Source organism: Protobothrops mucrosquamatus, unplaced genomic scaffold (genome assembly GCF_001527695.2).
Source record: "Protobothrops mucrosquamatus isolate PMUCROS unplaced genomic scaffold, P.Mucros_1.0 scaffold6267, whole genome shotgun sequence".
In the NCBI taxonomy this organism is placed as follows: domain Eukaryota; kingdom Metazoa; phylum Chordata; class Lepidosauria; order Squamata; family Viperidae; genus Protobothrops; species Protobothrops mucrosquamatus.
The window spans coordinates 45,453-59,205 of record NW_015392098.1 but is presented as its reverse complement, the minus strand read 5'-3'; the positions used below and the strand labels follow the sequence as shown (position 1 = coordinate 59,205).

At 55.1% G+C, this 13,753-nt stretch overlaps 1 protein-coding gene across 1 annotated transcript in view; it reads left to right on the top strand.

Annotated features, from left to right (window-relative positions):
- Nucleotides 1-13,753, top strand: part of LOC107300152 (protein KIAA0100-like) — a gene marked incomplete at its 3' end in the record, with an annotated part of 77,893 nt that overhangs the window by 18,741 nt on the left and 45,399 nt on the right. Inside the window, 11 exon segments of the mRNA XM_029286946.1 lie at nucleotides 2-78; nucleotides 1,870-2,137; nucleotides 3,976-4,181; nucleotides 5,069-6,170; nucleotides 8,064-8,255; nucleotides 8,439-8,641; nucleotides 8,730-8,848; nucleotides 10,145-10,365; nucleotides 10,368-10,505; nucleotides 10,623-10,825; nucleotides 11,831-12,125. Of these exon segments, the coding sequence (XP_029142779.1) occupies nucleotides 2-78; nucleotides 1,870-2,137; nucleotides 3,976-4,181; nucleotides 5,069-6,170; nucleotides 8,064-8,255; nucleotides 8,439-8,641; nucleotides 8,730-8,848; nucleotides 10,145-10,365; nucleotides 10,368-10,505; nucleotides 10,623-10,825; nucleotides 11,831-12,125 (3,024 nt within the window).

The window sequence follows — 13,753 nt, the reverse complement described above, 5'->3', positions numbered from 1 at the left end:
CACATCCAGCGGGCCCCCCACCCCCCAAACATGCACGTCTGGGGAGAAGCTTTCATCCTGGACTCCTTCAACCTGCAGGTGGGCTGCGAGGCAGGCGGAGGGGTGAGGCTGGTGTGGGTTAGCCCAGGGGTCCTCAACCTTTCTGGCTGTGGGGACTGGCGAGGGGGGGGAGTGGAAATGGCTCCGTGTGAGCGGTAGGCGCTTGTGTGCACAGATCCATTGGGCACTTGCAGGCACGCGTGAAGCTCCACTTGGGCTGTTGGTTTGATCTCTTGAGTTTGGCGACTTGGTTGCAAACATTTCGTCAAGCAAGGTTCTACATTTAGGCAAGAAAAACCAAATGTACAGGTATACTATAGGGGGTACCTTGCTCAATAGTAGCAACTGTGAGAGGGACCTCGGAGTCCTAGTGGACAATCCCTTAAATAGGAGCCAGCCGTGTGCTGCAGCTGCCAAAAAGGCCAACACAGTGCTGGGTTGCATTAACAGAGGGAGAGAATCAAGATCACCTGAAGTGTTAATACCACTTTACAAGGCCTTGGTAAGGCCACACTTGGAATACGGCATCCAGTTTTGGTCGCCGTGATGTAAAAAAGATGCTGAGACTCTAGAAAGAGTGCAGAGAAGAGCAACAAAGATGATTAGAGGACTGGAGGCTAGAACATATGAGGAACGGTTGCTGGAATTGGGTCTGTCTAGTTTAAGGAAGAGAAGGACAAGGGGGGGACAGGACAGCAGCCTTCCAGTATCTCAGGGCCTGCCCCAAAGAAGAAGGAGTCAAGCTATTCTCCAAAGCGCCTGAAGGCAGGACCAGAAGCAACAGATGGAAACTAATCAAGGAGAGAAGCAACCTGGAACTAAGGAGAAACTTCCTGACCAATTAGAACAATTAACCAGTGGAACAACCTGCCTCCAGAAGCGGTGAATGCTCCAACACTGGAAGTTTTTAAGAAGAGACTGGACAGCCATTTGTCTGAAATGGTATAGGGTTTCCTGCCTGAGCCGGGGTTTGGACTAGATGACCTCCAAGGTCCCTTCCAACTTCTTCTTCTTCTTCTTCTTCTTCTTCTTCTTCTTCTTCTTCTTCTTCTTCTTCTTCTTCTTCTTCTTCTTCTTCTTCTTCTTCTTCTTCTTCTTCTTCTTCTTCTTCTTCTTCTTCTTCTTCTTCTTCTTCTTCTTCTTCTTCTTCTTTCTTATTATTATTATTATTATTATTATTATTATTATTATTATTATTATTATTATTATTATTATTATTATTATTATCAAGAAGACATCGTCAGTGCCCTTCGAATTGTGCTCGTCTGTCAGAGCACTGGCCTTTAAATACCTTTTTGTGGGATGCAAATTGGTAAGAATGTTGTTTGTTCAGGTGTTGAGTCATGGGCCGTTTGATTGGCTGGCGGTTCCAAAGAAACAACATTCGTACCAATTTGCATCCCACAAAAAGGTATTTAAAGGCCAGTGCTCTGACAGACGAGCACAATTCGAAGCGCACCAGCAACGTCCCCCCGAATGGAGGCGAAACGTTGGCAACCAAGCTCGGAGATCAAAACAACAGCCCAACTACCAACTTGAGCTACTAATATTCGAACACATTTTGAAGCTCCATTTGTGCAAATACCCCTCAATGGCGCAAATGGAGCTGCACACCGCCCACACACACACGCTCGCACGCTGCTTGCATGGCCTGGTTTCTAACCGGTACCGGTACCGGTCCACAGCCCGGGGGTTAGGGACCCCCAGGTTATCCAGCTTGAGTGATGGGAGGGCAGGTCTGCATGCAGAGGGGGTGGGATCCTGACTTTGAATCTCCGGCCGAGACCCCAGGGCTGCTCCGGACGTTGTCGCCCTCTTTTCATTCCCCAGGGCAGCTACAACCAGCCGCTGGGAACTTCCAGCACCCACGCGGACACCCTCTTCCTGGACTGCACCCTGCGCGGGCTGCAGCTAGAGTCCTCAGACGCCTGCGCTGACTGCCTCTCCCGGTTCCTGCTGCTCTTGCGGCCTGAGGACCCCAGCCCCCAGGATCGCCTGGAGGAGCTGCCCCCCGCCCTGGGGGAGGAATTTGGGGTGCTTTGGAAAGTGGACCTGAAGGTGGAGGACGTGAACCTTTTCACGCTGTCCAGCTTGGCAGGTGAGCCTGGGGGGGAGGGGGGCGGCCTTGGATGAATGAGGGGAGGGGTCTTTGGGACCTTGGGAACCTGCAGAGGGAAGACCCTCCCCCCTTGCTTGGGGGGCTGAGACAAGGACTGGCCTTTCTTGGCTCCAGCTTTTGGCCCCTAACTCCAGAAATGATTTTGGGGACACTTAGAGAGTTTATTTGTCTCACTTGGGGATGGTCTGCCTCCCTTTGATGGCCCCGCTGCGTTTCATTCCCTTATTTGTTTCACATAAAATATAAAATATCTTTATATTTTGCAATAGGGGCAAAATATCTGTGGCGAATACATTTTTAAAGGACCCCTCATTTTTATATTTTATTTATTGTATTAAATAAATAAAATGTTAAATTTCTACGCTACCCATCTCACTCTCAGGCCACTCTGGGCACTTTAAAACGGCCATAAATAATAGAACAAAACAGTTACGGACAGTCCTCAATTTACAACCGTTCATTTAGCGACCGTATGACGTTACAGCAGCACCGAAAAAAGGGACTTACGACCCGTTTTCACACTTTACGGCCGTTGCAGCATCCCCAGGATCAGGTGATTGGAATTCAGACACTCGGCAACTGACTCGTACTTACGACAGCTGCAGAGTCCCTGGGGGGGGTCACGCGATCCCCTTTTGCGACCTTCTGGCAAGCAGAGTGAAGCCAGATTCACTTAACAACCGCGTGACTAATTTAACGGCAACAGTTATTCCCTTAAGAATTGTGGCAAGGAAGGTGGTAAAGTGTTGCAAAATTCACTTAACAGACGTCTCACTTAGCAGCCAAAATTTTGGGGCGGTCGTAAGTCGAAACCTACTTGTACAGGATTCAAAACATTGAAACTTTGGGCATTGACATATAAAACATTAAAATTAACATGATAAAGGGGGGATAAAAGGAGCAGGAGGCAGAATCAGCTCTTGTTCCAACAGCCTCCTCCACAAGGGGGCGCTCCCATCCGGGCCCCGAAAATCGGGAGATGCAGGCAGTTCAGCTGAATAATAATAATAATTAATAATAATAATAATAATAATAATAATAAGGAGAAGGAGAAGGAGAAGGAGAAGAAAAAAAAAACAGGTAGTCCTTGGCTTATGACCCACAATTGACTCCAAAACCTCTGTTGTTAAGTGAGGCATTTGTTAAGTGAGTTTTGCCCCATTTTACGACCTTTCTTGCCAACGTCGTTAAGTGAGTCACTATGGTTGTTGAGTTAATAACACGGTTGTTAAGTGAGTCGCTTCCCTAGCGACTTTGCTTGTCAGAGGGCCGCTAAAGCTGATCACATGACTGGAGGACCCGGCCACCGTCGTAAACGTGAGTCCTGTTGCCAAGCGTCCGAATTTTGATCAGGCGACCGCAGGGACGCTGCAAAGGTCGTAAGTGTGAAAAACGGCCACAAGTCATATTTTTTTCAGGGCCGTTGTAACTTCGAATAGTCCCCACCAAGCGAGTTGCGGTAAGCCGAGGACTGCCTGTATTCAGTAGAGGCTGCCGGTCGTCCTGGGGAGCCCTTGCCGGGGGTCAAATGGCTGCCCCGCCATGTTATCTGGGCCCCTTTCGGCCCCTCCAAGTCGGCGGCCGCCTCCGTGTGCGACAGCAGCACAATCACAACTGCGTGGAGGAGCCGCGTCTTCCTGCGTTGAGTTTTCATCCGGGGACAGCGAGTGGCCACCCTCCCTGCTGCTGCGGAGACATGAGTTCAAGGACGGGGATGGATGGGCTTTGTAGTACTTTGGGCCAGGAGGTGGACAGTGGTGCCTGGGCCACACTGAGCGTCTTTCTCTCTCTCTCTTTCTCTCTCTCCTCCCCCCCAGGGGCCACAGAGCTTCGGGTGGACACCCTGACCACGCTGGGCAGTGCCGAGAGCTGCACCATCAGCATCCAGGGGGTGGCGCTGTCCCTGGTGAAGACCCTGGCGGAGAAGATGCAGCCCTGCTGCAAGGCCCCCACCATCCCCAGCCCCGTGGCCGGCCTGGCCGCCCTCTCCCTCACCTACCGCAGCAGCATCCGCTCACTGGAGGTGCCCCCCTTCCCCTCCCCCTGCCCCCATTGCTTTGCCAAGGAACCGGGACCGCTCCCCGTTTGGGTCTAGGGCAGCTCACCGCGGCCGACTCGCTGCGGCACAAGAGTTACGCCAATGTGGAAGAAAGGGTGGAGTAGAACCGTTAGAGAAAAGATGCCAAAGGAGGGACGTGAATGACAAAAATTAAAATATCTTTTTGATCATTTTAAATCAGCGGTTCTCAACCTATGGGTCGCGACCCCATTTGGGGTCGATCAACCATTTCACGGGGGTCGCCAAGCAAGGCTGTCCGGCATTTTGTTTCCCCTTTTCCGGCGGGTGCCTTACCTCCCTTGGGCTGGGCCAGCTGGTGGTCGGCCTGCTCCGTCTCTGCCGCTTGCCAGCTACGCCTCGGCCGGCGCAGGGGGCGGAACCACGCATGCGTGGCGCTCCCGGGCAGGGAAAGTCCTCGACTTACGACCGGTTTAGTCCTCGACTTACGACCGGTTTAGTCCTCGACTTACGACCGGTTGGGGGTCGCGGCATTAAAAAGGTTGAGAACCACTGTTTTAAATAATTAAATTGAATTGCCCCGCAGCGAGTTGGCTGTGGAAAGTCGTCCCAATCCACCCCATTCAGCCCCCCCCCAAATCCCATCTGGTGTTCTCCCCAATAAAAAGGCCCCCTCCAGAGAGTCCAGTACAAACTATCCTGCCCTCTGGGCTCAGAGGCACCCTTGCCCACTTCCTGGGCGCTCCTCCAGCCTCGCTGGGCATAGTGGCTTCTTACCCAACCCCTTTCGGTACCTTAGCAGCAGGCTAGAAAAAATGGGGGGGGGGATGAGTGGGGCTGGGCAGGTAGACTTGCTTGGGGGTGAGTTCATCGCCCTACCTGTCCTTTTCCAGGTGCAATGTGGAGATAGCCTGACCCTGCTCTGGAGCCCAGGTACCCACATGTATCTGTTCGAACACCTCTTGGCTACCCGACGCTGCTACGAGACGCTGCAGAGCTTGCTGTCGCCCCCAAAGCGCGCCTCCGCTGCCCTTCCCCAGCAGGGCCCCGAAGGCCAGATCCCTGCCCAGGATGGGGCTCCCTTCCCCGAGGGCCCGGCCCCCAGGAGGCTGCTGGGGCTGACCCTGGAGTTCAGCTCTCTGAAGTTGACCGCTTTCGTGTCGGAGAAACGTTACTTGAGCCTGGCGGCCGAGCGGCTTTTACTCAACCGACACGGCACGTCCGTCCACGCCTACTGCCCCGGACTGGTGGCCGGCTTTGACGGCAACAGCATCCTGGTCTTGAAGGAGGTGGAGCTGCAGGCCCTGCCAGAGCTGGAGGAGATGATCCTGCACCGCGGCCCCTTCCCCAACCTCTGCACTTTGCGCAACCGCGTCTGGGCCCTCTCCTGCGCCGCCGTGGCAGTGGAGTTCCCGTACCAGTACGACTTTTCGGCTACGTTGGACGAGGCGCTGGGCGTGCAGAAGTGGCTGAAGGGACTCCACGGGCGGAAGGCCGCCAGCGGGGCCCCGGCCCAGCCCTTGCCGCCCGACCTGCTGCTCAAGGTCCAGCACTTCTCTTGGGTCTTCCTGGATGACGTCTTTGAGGTGAAGCTGCGCGACAACTACGAGCTGATGAAGGACGAGAGCAAGGAGAGCGCCAAGCGGCTGCAGCTGCTGGACGCCAAGGTGGCCGCCCTGCGCAAGCAGCACGGGGAGCTGCTGCCCGCCCGGAAGATTGAGGAGCTCTACGCCTCCCTGGAGAAAAAGAACATCGAGATCTACCTGCAGCGCTCCCACCGGCTGTACGCCAACACGCCCATGCGCAAGGCACTGATCACCTGGACCATGTCCAGCCTGGAGCTGGTGGCGCTGGCCGACGAGTCGTTCTCTGGGGCCGAGCGGGTGCTGCAACAGATCCGGGACATGGATGCCGCCAGCCCCTTCCCCCCCGAGGGCCTGGAGCTCCTCACCTACTGGTGCCGCATGGTCAAGGGCAGCGTCAAGACCTACTTTGGTGAGTGTGCGGCTGTGGCCCATGGCGTTTGGGCCCGGTCTGTGAACCTCTGCGCCCTGAACAACATGGCAATTTGATGTTCTGTTTGTTGTTCAGTCGCTGAGCTGTGTCTGAATCTTTACGGCCCCGTGGAGTACGGGCAGCCCTCAGCTTAACAACGGTTCATTTAGTGACCATTCAAATTTACAACGGCACTGTAATGACCGTTTTTCACATGACTGTTGCAGCCTCCCCGCGGTCACGGGATCAAAATTCAGGCACTTGGCAACTGACTCATATTTACGACAGTCGCACTGCCCTGGGGTCACGTGATCCCCTTGGGCGACCTTCCGACAAGCAAAAGTCGATGTGGGGGGAAGCCAGATTCACTTAACGACCGTTTTGCTAATGTAACAACGGCAGTGATTCACTCAGCAACTCTGGCAAGGGAGGTCATAAAGCGTTGCAAAATTCACAACACACGTCTCGCTTAGCAACATAAATTTTGGGCTCAATTGCGGTCGTACGTTGAGGGCTACTCCTACAGCACGCCGCCCCCCCCCCCCCCGTCCTCCACTCTCTCCCGGAGTTCATGCTTGTTTGCTTCGATGACCCCGTCTAACCGTCTCATCCTTTGGTGTCCCCTTCTCATTTTGCCTCCCCAACATCGGTGTGTGTATGTGTGTGTGTCTTCCCCAAGGAGTCCTCCCCTCTCAGTGGGGGCCAAAGTATTTGAGCTTCAGGATCTGTCCTTCCAAACGACACTCAGGATCGGTCTCCTTTAGGATTGAGGGATTGGATAAGTCTTCTCCCACGAATGTTCGATTCAGCTGTGCAGAAGTTTATTTGTCGTGCCCCAGATGCTGTAGGGAGTGGGGAAGGTGGGCCCCTGCCCCACAGAGCATAGGGGTCTAAGCCAGTGAGGGCGAACCTTTTAGAGACCGAGTGCCCAAAAACTGGCCCCGCCCCACTCCACCCCCTGCCCTGCCCCCACTCCGCCCCCCATCCCTTGCCCCGCCTGCCTGCAGGGCCACTCACCGCCTCCAGGGCCCACTGCAGATCTCCCAGGCAGCCCAGCAGTGCCATGGCGGTCATGCCCTCTGCCCGCGCCCTGCAGCATCAACTGTGCGCGATGGGGTGTGAAGGCAGAGTCTTGTCTACGCTACCTGGCTGCCATGTCCTTGGCTGCGCTGCTCCGCGTGGGCCACGCTCAGGGGCGACTCTCCTTCAGGGGGGCTGCTGGAGAGGAGGGGGTCACGGGGGTAGGCGAGGCTGGGGCAACGGCACGTGTGCCCACAGAGAGGGCTCCGAGTGCCGCCTCTGGCACCCGTGCCATAGGTTCACCACCACTGGTCTAAGCTTTACTCAGGGAAGGTGGATGCAAGAGCTAACTAGAGCAGAGGCCCCCAACCTTTGGGGCACCAGGGACCACCGGTTCCGTGGAGGTCAGTTTTTCCGCAGACTGGAGGGTGCGTGGTTTTGTGTGCTGTCTGCATCTCACGGATGCGGCTTTGCTTGTTTGTGCGGACCGGTTGCTGGCATGCCGCGGCCCGGTACTGATCCATGGACCGGAGGTTGGGGACCCCTGAACTAGAGGGCAGCCAAACGTGCCTGGGGGGCTATGAAAGGGTGTGTAAACACAGGCCACAGATATCCCTCTGGATCTGGGTGATCGTGAGGGTCTTCTGGCTACGGGCGTCCACTGATGCCTTGATGGAGTCCAAACCTGTCTCTAAATTTGACCATTTTTAAGACTTCAACTCCCAGAATTCCTCAGCCAGGGAAGCAAAAGGAGCTGGCTGGGGAATTCTGGGGATTTGGAGAGAAAAGGAGTGAAGGACGCCCTGCCCTTCCCCGTACTGTCCCATCTCTCCCCTTCTCGACGTGACCTCTTTCCTCTCCCCACCCCCCCAGTGCGGATCCGGGATTACCCACGCTATTTGTTTGAGATCCGGGACTGGAGACTGTCGGGCCGGCTGGCCGGCGCAGAGACCCCTGGACAGCCCTGCTCTCGCCGGCGGCAAAAGCTGGAACTGGGGGCCCCGTGGGGCCCGGTGTCCGTGGAGAGGAACATGCCCCCTTTGAAGTTCTACCACGACTTCTGCTGTAAGCCCCGGTGGGGGGCTGGCGTAATCCTGGCGGGCCACAGCCCTCCGCAAATTGCCCAGAGGGCGGGCTGGGGCTAGGATGGGGCTCTCTGCCCCTCTGGCGGGTGGGGGAGAGGTGCGTCTGGTGCCCCCCGTCGCCCTCTTCTGATGCCCCTCGTCGCCCTCTTCCCCTGTGCCCCAGCCGAGGTCTACCAGTTTACCATCGTGTGGGGGCCCTGCTGGGACCCCGCCTGGACCCTGATCGGCCAGGCCATCGACCTGCTCACCAAGCCTTCGGAAGACCCCAGCCCGCCCCTGCCCTGGTGGGACAAGAGCCGTCTCCTCCTGCACGGAGACTGGCACATGGATATCGAGCAGGCCAGCCTCCACCAGGTGGCCACGGAGGTGAGGCAGCCCCCACGGGGGCACAGGGGACAGAGGGGGGGGTCAGCCTCTCGGCCGGCCTCCCTTCCAGCCTCGGTTTCTCCTGCAGGACCCCTACAACACCACGGAGAACCTGCACTGGGAGTGGAGCCACCTGGCCTTCCACTGGCGGCCGGGCCAGTTCGTCTTCAAGGGGGACCTGGACGTCAACGTCCGGACGGCGTCCAAGTGGGTGGCCCTCCGCCCGGGGGGGGGAGGGAGGGGCCGGCAGGCGCTCTGAGATGAAATGGGCCGAACAGACAATTGAAAAAAAAACAAAAAACGATGAAATTTCCAAAGGAATGTTTTTCTAAACGAGCAAATAATTTTTTCTAGATAAATACATGCATAAATTATTCTAAATAAGTATTTTTTTTCTAAATAAATCAGTTTTTTTTCTAATCAGTTTTTTTCCCCTAAACAAACATTTTTCCCAGATAAAGGAATGAAATTACTAAATGAGTATTCTAAATGTAAAAGAGAAATATTCTAAGTAAATTTAGGGGTCCAGGCGGGGTCACATTTTGGAGGAAAGGAAAGGAAGGAAAGGAAGGAAAAGAATGGGTGGATGGAAGGATGGAAGGAAGGAGGGAAAGAAGAAAAGAAGAGGGAGGGAGAGAAAAGCAGGAGAGGAGGGAAGGAATATATTTGATAAGGAAGGAAGAGTGGGAGGAAGGAAGGAAGGAAGGGAAAAGAAAAGGAGGGAGGGAGGAAAGGTGGAAGGAAGGAAGGAAAGGGAGGAAGGAACGAAGGAAAGAGAAGGAAGGGAGGAAGGAAGGAATATGATAAGGAAGGAAAGGTTGGGAGAAGGAAGGAAGGAAAAAAGGGAGGGAGGGAGGGAGGAAAAGGAGGGAGGGAGGAAGGAAATGAAGGGTGGAAGGAAGGAATATAAGGAAGGAAGGAAAGGAAGGGAGGAAGGAATAGAAGGAAGGGAAGGAAAGGAAGGGAGGGAGGGAGGATGGGAAGAAAGGAAGGAAGGAAAAGGGAGGGAGGGAGGGAGGAAATGAAGGGTGGAAGGAAGGAATGAAAAAAGGAAGGAAAGGGAGGAAGGAAGGAAGGAAGGAAAGGAGGAAGGAAAGGAAGGGAGGAAGGAATAGAAGGAAGGAAATGAAGGGTGGAAGGAAAGAAGGAAGGAAGGAAAAAAGGAAGGGTGAGAAGAAGGAAGGAAGGAAGGAAGGAAGGGAAAAGAAAAAAAAGGGAGGAAGGGAGGAAGGAAGGAATATAAGGAAGGAAGGAATATAAGGAAGGAAGGAATATAAGGAAGAAAGGAAGGAAGGAAAGGGAGGAAAGAAGGAAGGAAGAAATATAAGGAAGGAAGGAAGGAAAAAAGGAAGTGGGAAGAAGGGAGGGAGGGAGGAAAAAAGGAAGGAAGGAATATAAGGAAGGAAGGAAGGAAGGAAAGGAAGGGAGGAATAGAAGGGAGGAAGGGAGGAAAGAAGGGGAGGGTCTCACTTCTCACCCCCCCTCCCTCCCTGTCTCGGGCAGGTATGACGACTGCTGCTTCCTCCACCTGCCCCAGCTGTGCATGACGCTGGACCTGACCTGGCTGTGCCACGGCAACCCCCACGACCACCACAGCCTGGTGCTGCGCTCGCCCCACTTCCTGCCCGAGGTGCCCGTGGGGCAGCAGTACGACTCCTACCGGGCCTTCCGCTCCGAGAACCTCAACCTGGCCATCCGCATGGACCTGGCCCGGCCCAGCGGGGGTGAGCCTGGGGGGGGGAGGGGGGCCCACCCCNCTCCCAGATCCATTACTGGGCCTCCTTCGCCCAGCAGCGCGGCATCCAGCTGGAGTGCGGCCAGGGCCACGTCTTCACCCGTGGCACGCAGCGGCTGATTCCCCAGGGTGAGTGAAGGTGGACAGGCGGAGGACGGGGGGCCCGGGCGTGGCTCCTACTGACCAGGCCCCTCCTGGACCCTGACCCAGCTCTCCACCCCACCCCCCCCTGCCCCTGCCCCACAGCTGGCACGGTGATGCGTCGCCTGATCTCCGAGTGGAGCATCGTGCAGATGGTGAGCGACCTCAGCCTGGTGAACGTCCACCTGATGGCCTCCCCCAGCGAGGAGGACGTGGACCACCGCCTGGACTCCTTGGTCAAGAAGACCCACCTGCTCAGCCTCTCCTCCCTCGCCTACCAGCGCCACAGCCTCCGCACGGCCGAGGAGGTAGCGTTTCCCCCCTACCCCCCCCACAAGACACACACAAAACACACACACACACACACCGGACAACCAGCCACGTCGTGTGAACCGGAGCGATTGGAGTCACAAAGCCACGATAAGCCACGGTTTACACCTGCAGTTCGTGCAACGTTGAACTAGCCATGTCCGGGCATTGGCACGGGGCCTCTTGCGGAATCAACGGGGACCGAATTTGGAAATGCATGTAGTCCTCGATTTAGGACCACAATTGAGTCCCAAATTTCCGTTGCTAAGTGAGACCCATTTTGGGCCCATTTTACGACCTTTCTCGCCACGGTTGTTGAGCATCGTAAATGGGGACCAGTTGCCAAGCGTCCGAATTTTGATCGCATGGCTCTGTGGAGGCTGCAGTGCTCGTAAGTGTGGGAAACGGGCCGTAAGTCGCTTTTTTCAGTGCCGTCGTAATTTCAAACGGTCACTAAATGAACTGTTGTGAGTAGAGGACTACCTGTACATGTTTTGGGGACACTGTTGGGGGCTTGTGTTCTGGAATTGGTAGATGGTCAGCAGCAGGTATGAATAACCGTGGCCACTTTAAGACCTGTGGACTTCAACTCCCAGAATTCCCCAGCCAGCTGTGCTGGCTGGGGAATTCTGGGAGTTGAGGTCCACAAGTCCACAGGTGGCCAAGGTTGGAGACCTGGCTGAGGGATTCTGGGAGTTGAGGTCCACAAGTCTTAAAGGGGCCACAGTTGGAGATAGGCTGAGGGATTCTGGGAGTTGAAGTCCACAGATCTTAAAGGGGCCAAGGTTGTAGGCCTAGCTGAGGGATTCTGGGAGTTGAAGTGCACAAGTGGCCAAGCTTGTAGGCCTAGCTGAGGGATTCTGGGAGTTGAAGTCCACAAGTCTTAAAGGGGCCACGGTTGGAGCCCCTTGCTCTAAAGGTTGGCTCCAAACTATCAAATGAATTTTCTGGGCTTTTTACTTTTAAGGCAAGGGGTGGACTTAGTCTCCCTCTTCTGTTCCCAGGAGCTTTTGCTGCGGGATGGGGACGATGTGCTTCACACCCACCAGCTGCACCTGGTGGACCTGCGGGCCTCCTGGACCACCACCAACCGGGACATCGCCTTCGGCCTCTACGACGGCTACAAGAAGGCCGCCGTGCTGAAACGCAACCTGTCCACCGAGGCCCTGAAGGGGCTGAAGATCGGCCCCCAGTTGCCCGCCAAGAAGCCCAGGCGGGGGCCCTCCTCCATCCCCCAGCCCCCGCTGCGGGTCATCGTGCCGGCTAGCAGCGGGCGGACAGAGCGGAGCCTCTCCGGAGGTGAAGCCGCCCTGGCCGTTCCACCTGTGGGGGGAAAGACGCCCCTTGCCGTGGGGGTGCTGCTTTCGGGGGTCATTGTGTGGGATCGGGGAGAGAGAGAGGGCCGGCACGCAGCGCGGCCTGGCCAGAGAAAATAGAGTCCGGGTACTTCCCTTCCCTGGAATGGATGTGCCTGTGGGGAACTACCCATAGAAGAGAATATTTGGGGCTCAGGGTTGAAATGAGGGGTCCCTGGTGCTCTCTCAGCTGGGTGGTTTCCTTGCAGACGTTTCATGACCCAACTAGGTAACATCATCAGTGCTAGAAGGGAGGAGGNCCCCCCCCAGAGGCCAGCCAGCCGCGCATCCTGCTCTACAGCAGCACCCTGCGCTGGATGCAGAACTTCTGGGCCACCTGGACCAGCGTCAGCCGGCCCATCTGCCGCGGGAAGCTCTTCAGCAACCTCAAGCCCAGCAAGAAGAAGCTGGGCCAGCACTACCGCCAGCTCTCCTGCACCGCCCTGGTCCCCAAGCTGCAGGTGGGGCGCCCCCCACCCCCAGGGAGGGAGGGAGGGAGGGTGGGCTTGAGTGGGACTGGCCCACGCAGGGGGAAGGCGGGAAGGGCCCCTCCCCGAATTACGAGGCTGTGTGTTTGGACCTTGCTGGGATCCATCTCTGGAATTTCTCTCTCTGCTCCCTTCCTTCCTTTCTTCCTTCCTTTCCTTCCCTTCCCTTCCCTTCTCTCTCTCTTTTCCTCCCTCCTTCCCTCCCTCCCTCTCTTTCTTCTCTCTTTCTTTCTCTCTTTCTTTTTCTTTCTTTCTACTTTTCTCTCTCTTTCTACCTTATCCTTCTTCCATTTCATTTCTTTCTACCTTTCTCTCTTTTTCTTTCTTTCTTTTTCTTTCTTTCTACCTTTCTTTCTTTCTTTCTATTTTTCTATCCTTCTTCCATTTCATTTCTTTCGTTCGTTCTTTCTTTCATTCAAAAATGATTTCTTTAGAATGTTCCTTTATTTATTTAGAAGCCTTATTCAGAAATTTTATTTCTTTAGAAAAAATATATATTTTTTGAAAATTGCTTAGAAAAATTTATTTCTTTAGAAAAACCTTTGCTTGGATTCATTTGTTCGATTTAGAAAAATGTATTCATTTCTTTATCTAGAAAAATTATATGTTGGGAGAAATGTTTAGAGAAACGTATTGATTTATTTGGAGAAGGCGTTTGTTTAGAAAAATTTGTTTGTTTGTTTGTTTAGGAAATTGTGTGTTTGTTTAGAAATATTTATTTGCTGGGAAAATTTATTTAGAGAATCTTTACAGCCGCTCGACCCCGTCCCGGTGGCTCTTAAAATCCCCAGCGCAAAGCCCAATTAGGTCCTTGCAGGATTGGGCCCTGAATCTGATGGATTTGCCTTTTCTTGGGGGGGTCTGATCTCCCCCTCCTCTCCCCCCCTCCCAGATCCATTACTGGGCCTCCTTCGCCCAGCAGCGCGGCATCCAGCTGGAGTGCGGCCAGGGCCACGTCTTCACCCGTGGCACGCAGCGGCTGATTCCCCAGGGTGAGTGAAGGTGGACAGGCGGAGGACGGGGGGCCCGGGCGTGGCTCCTACTGACCAGGCCCCTCCTGGACCCTGACCCAGCTCTCCACCCC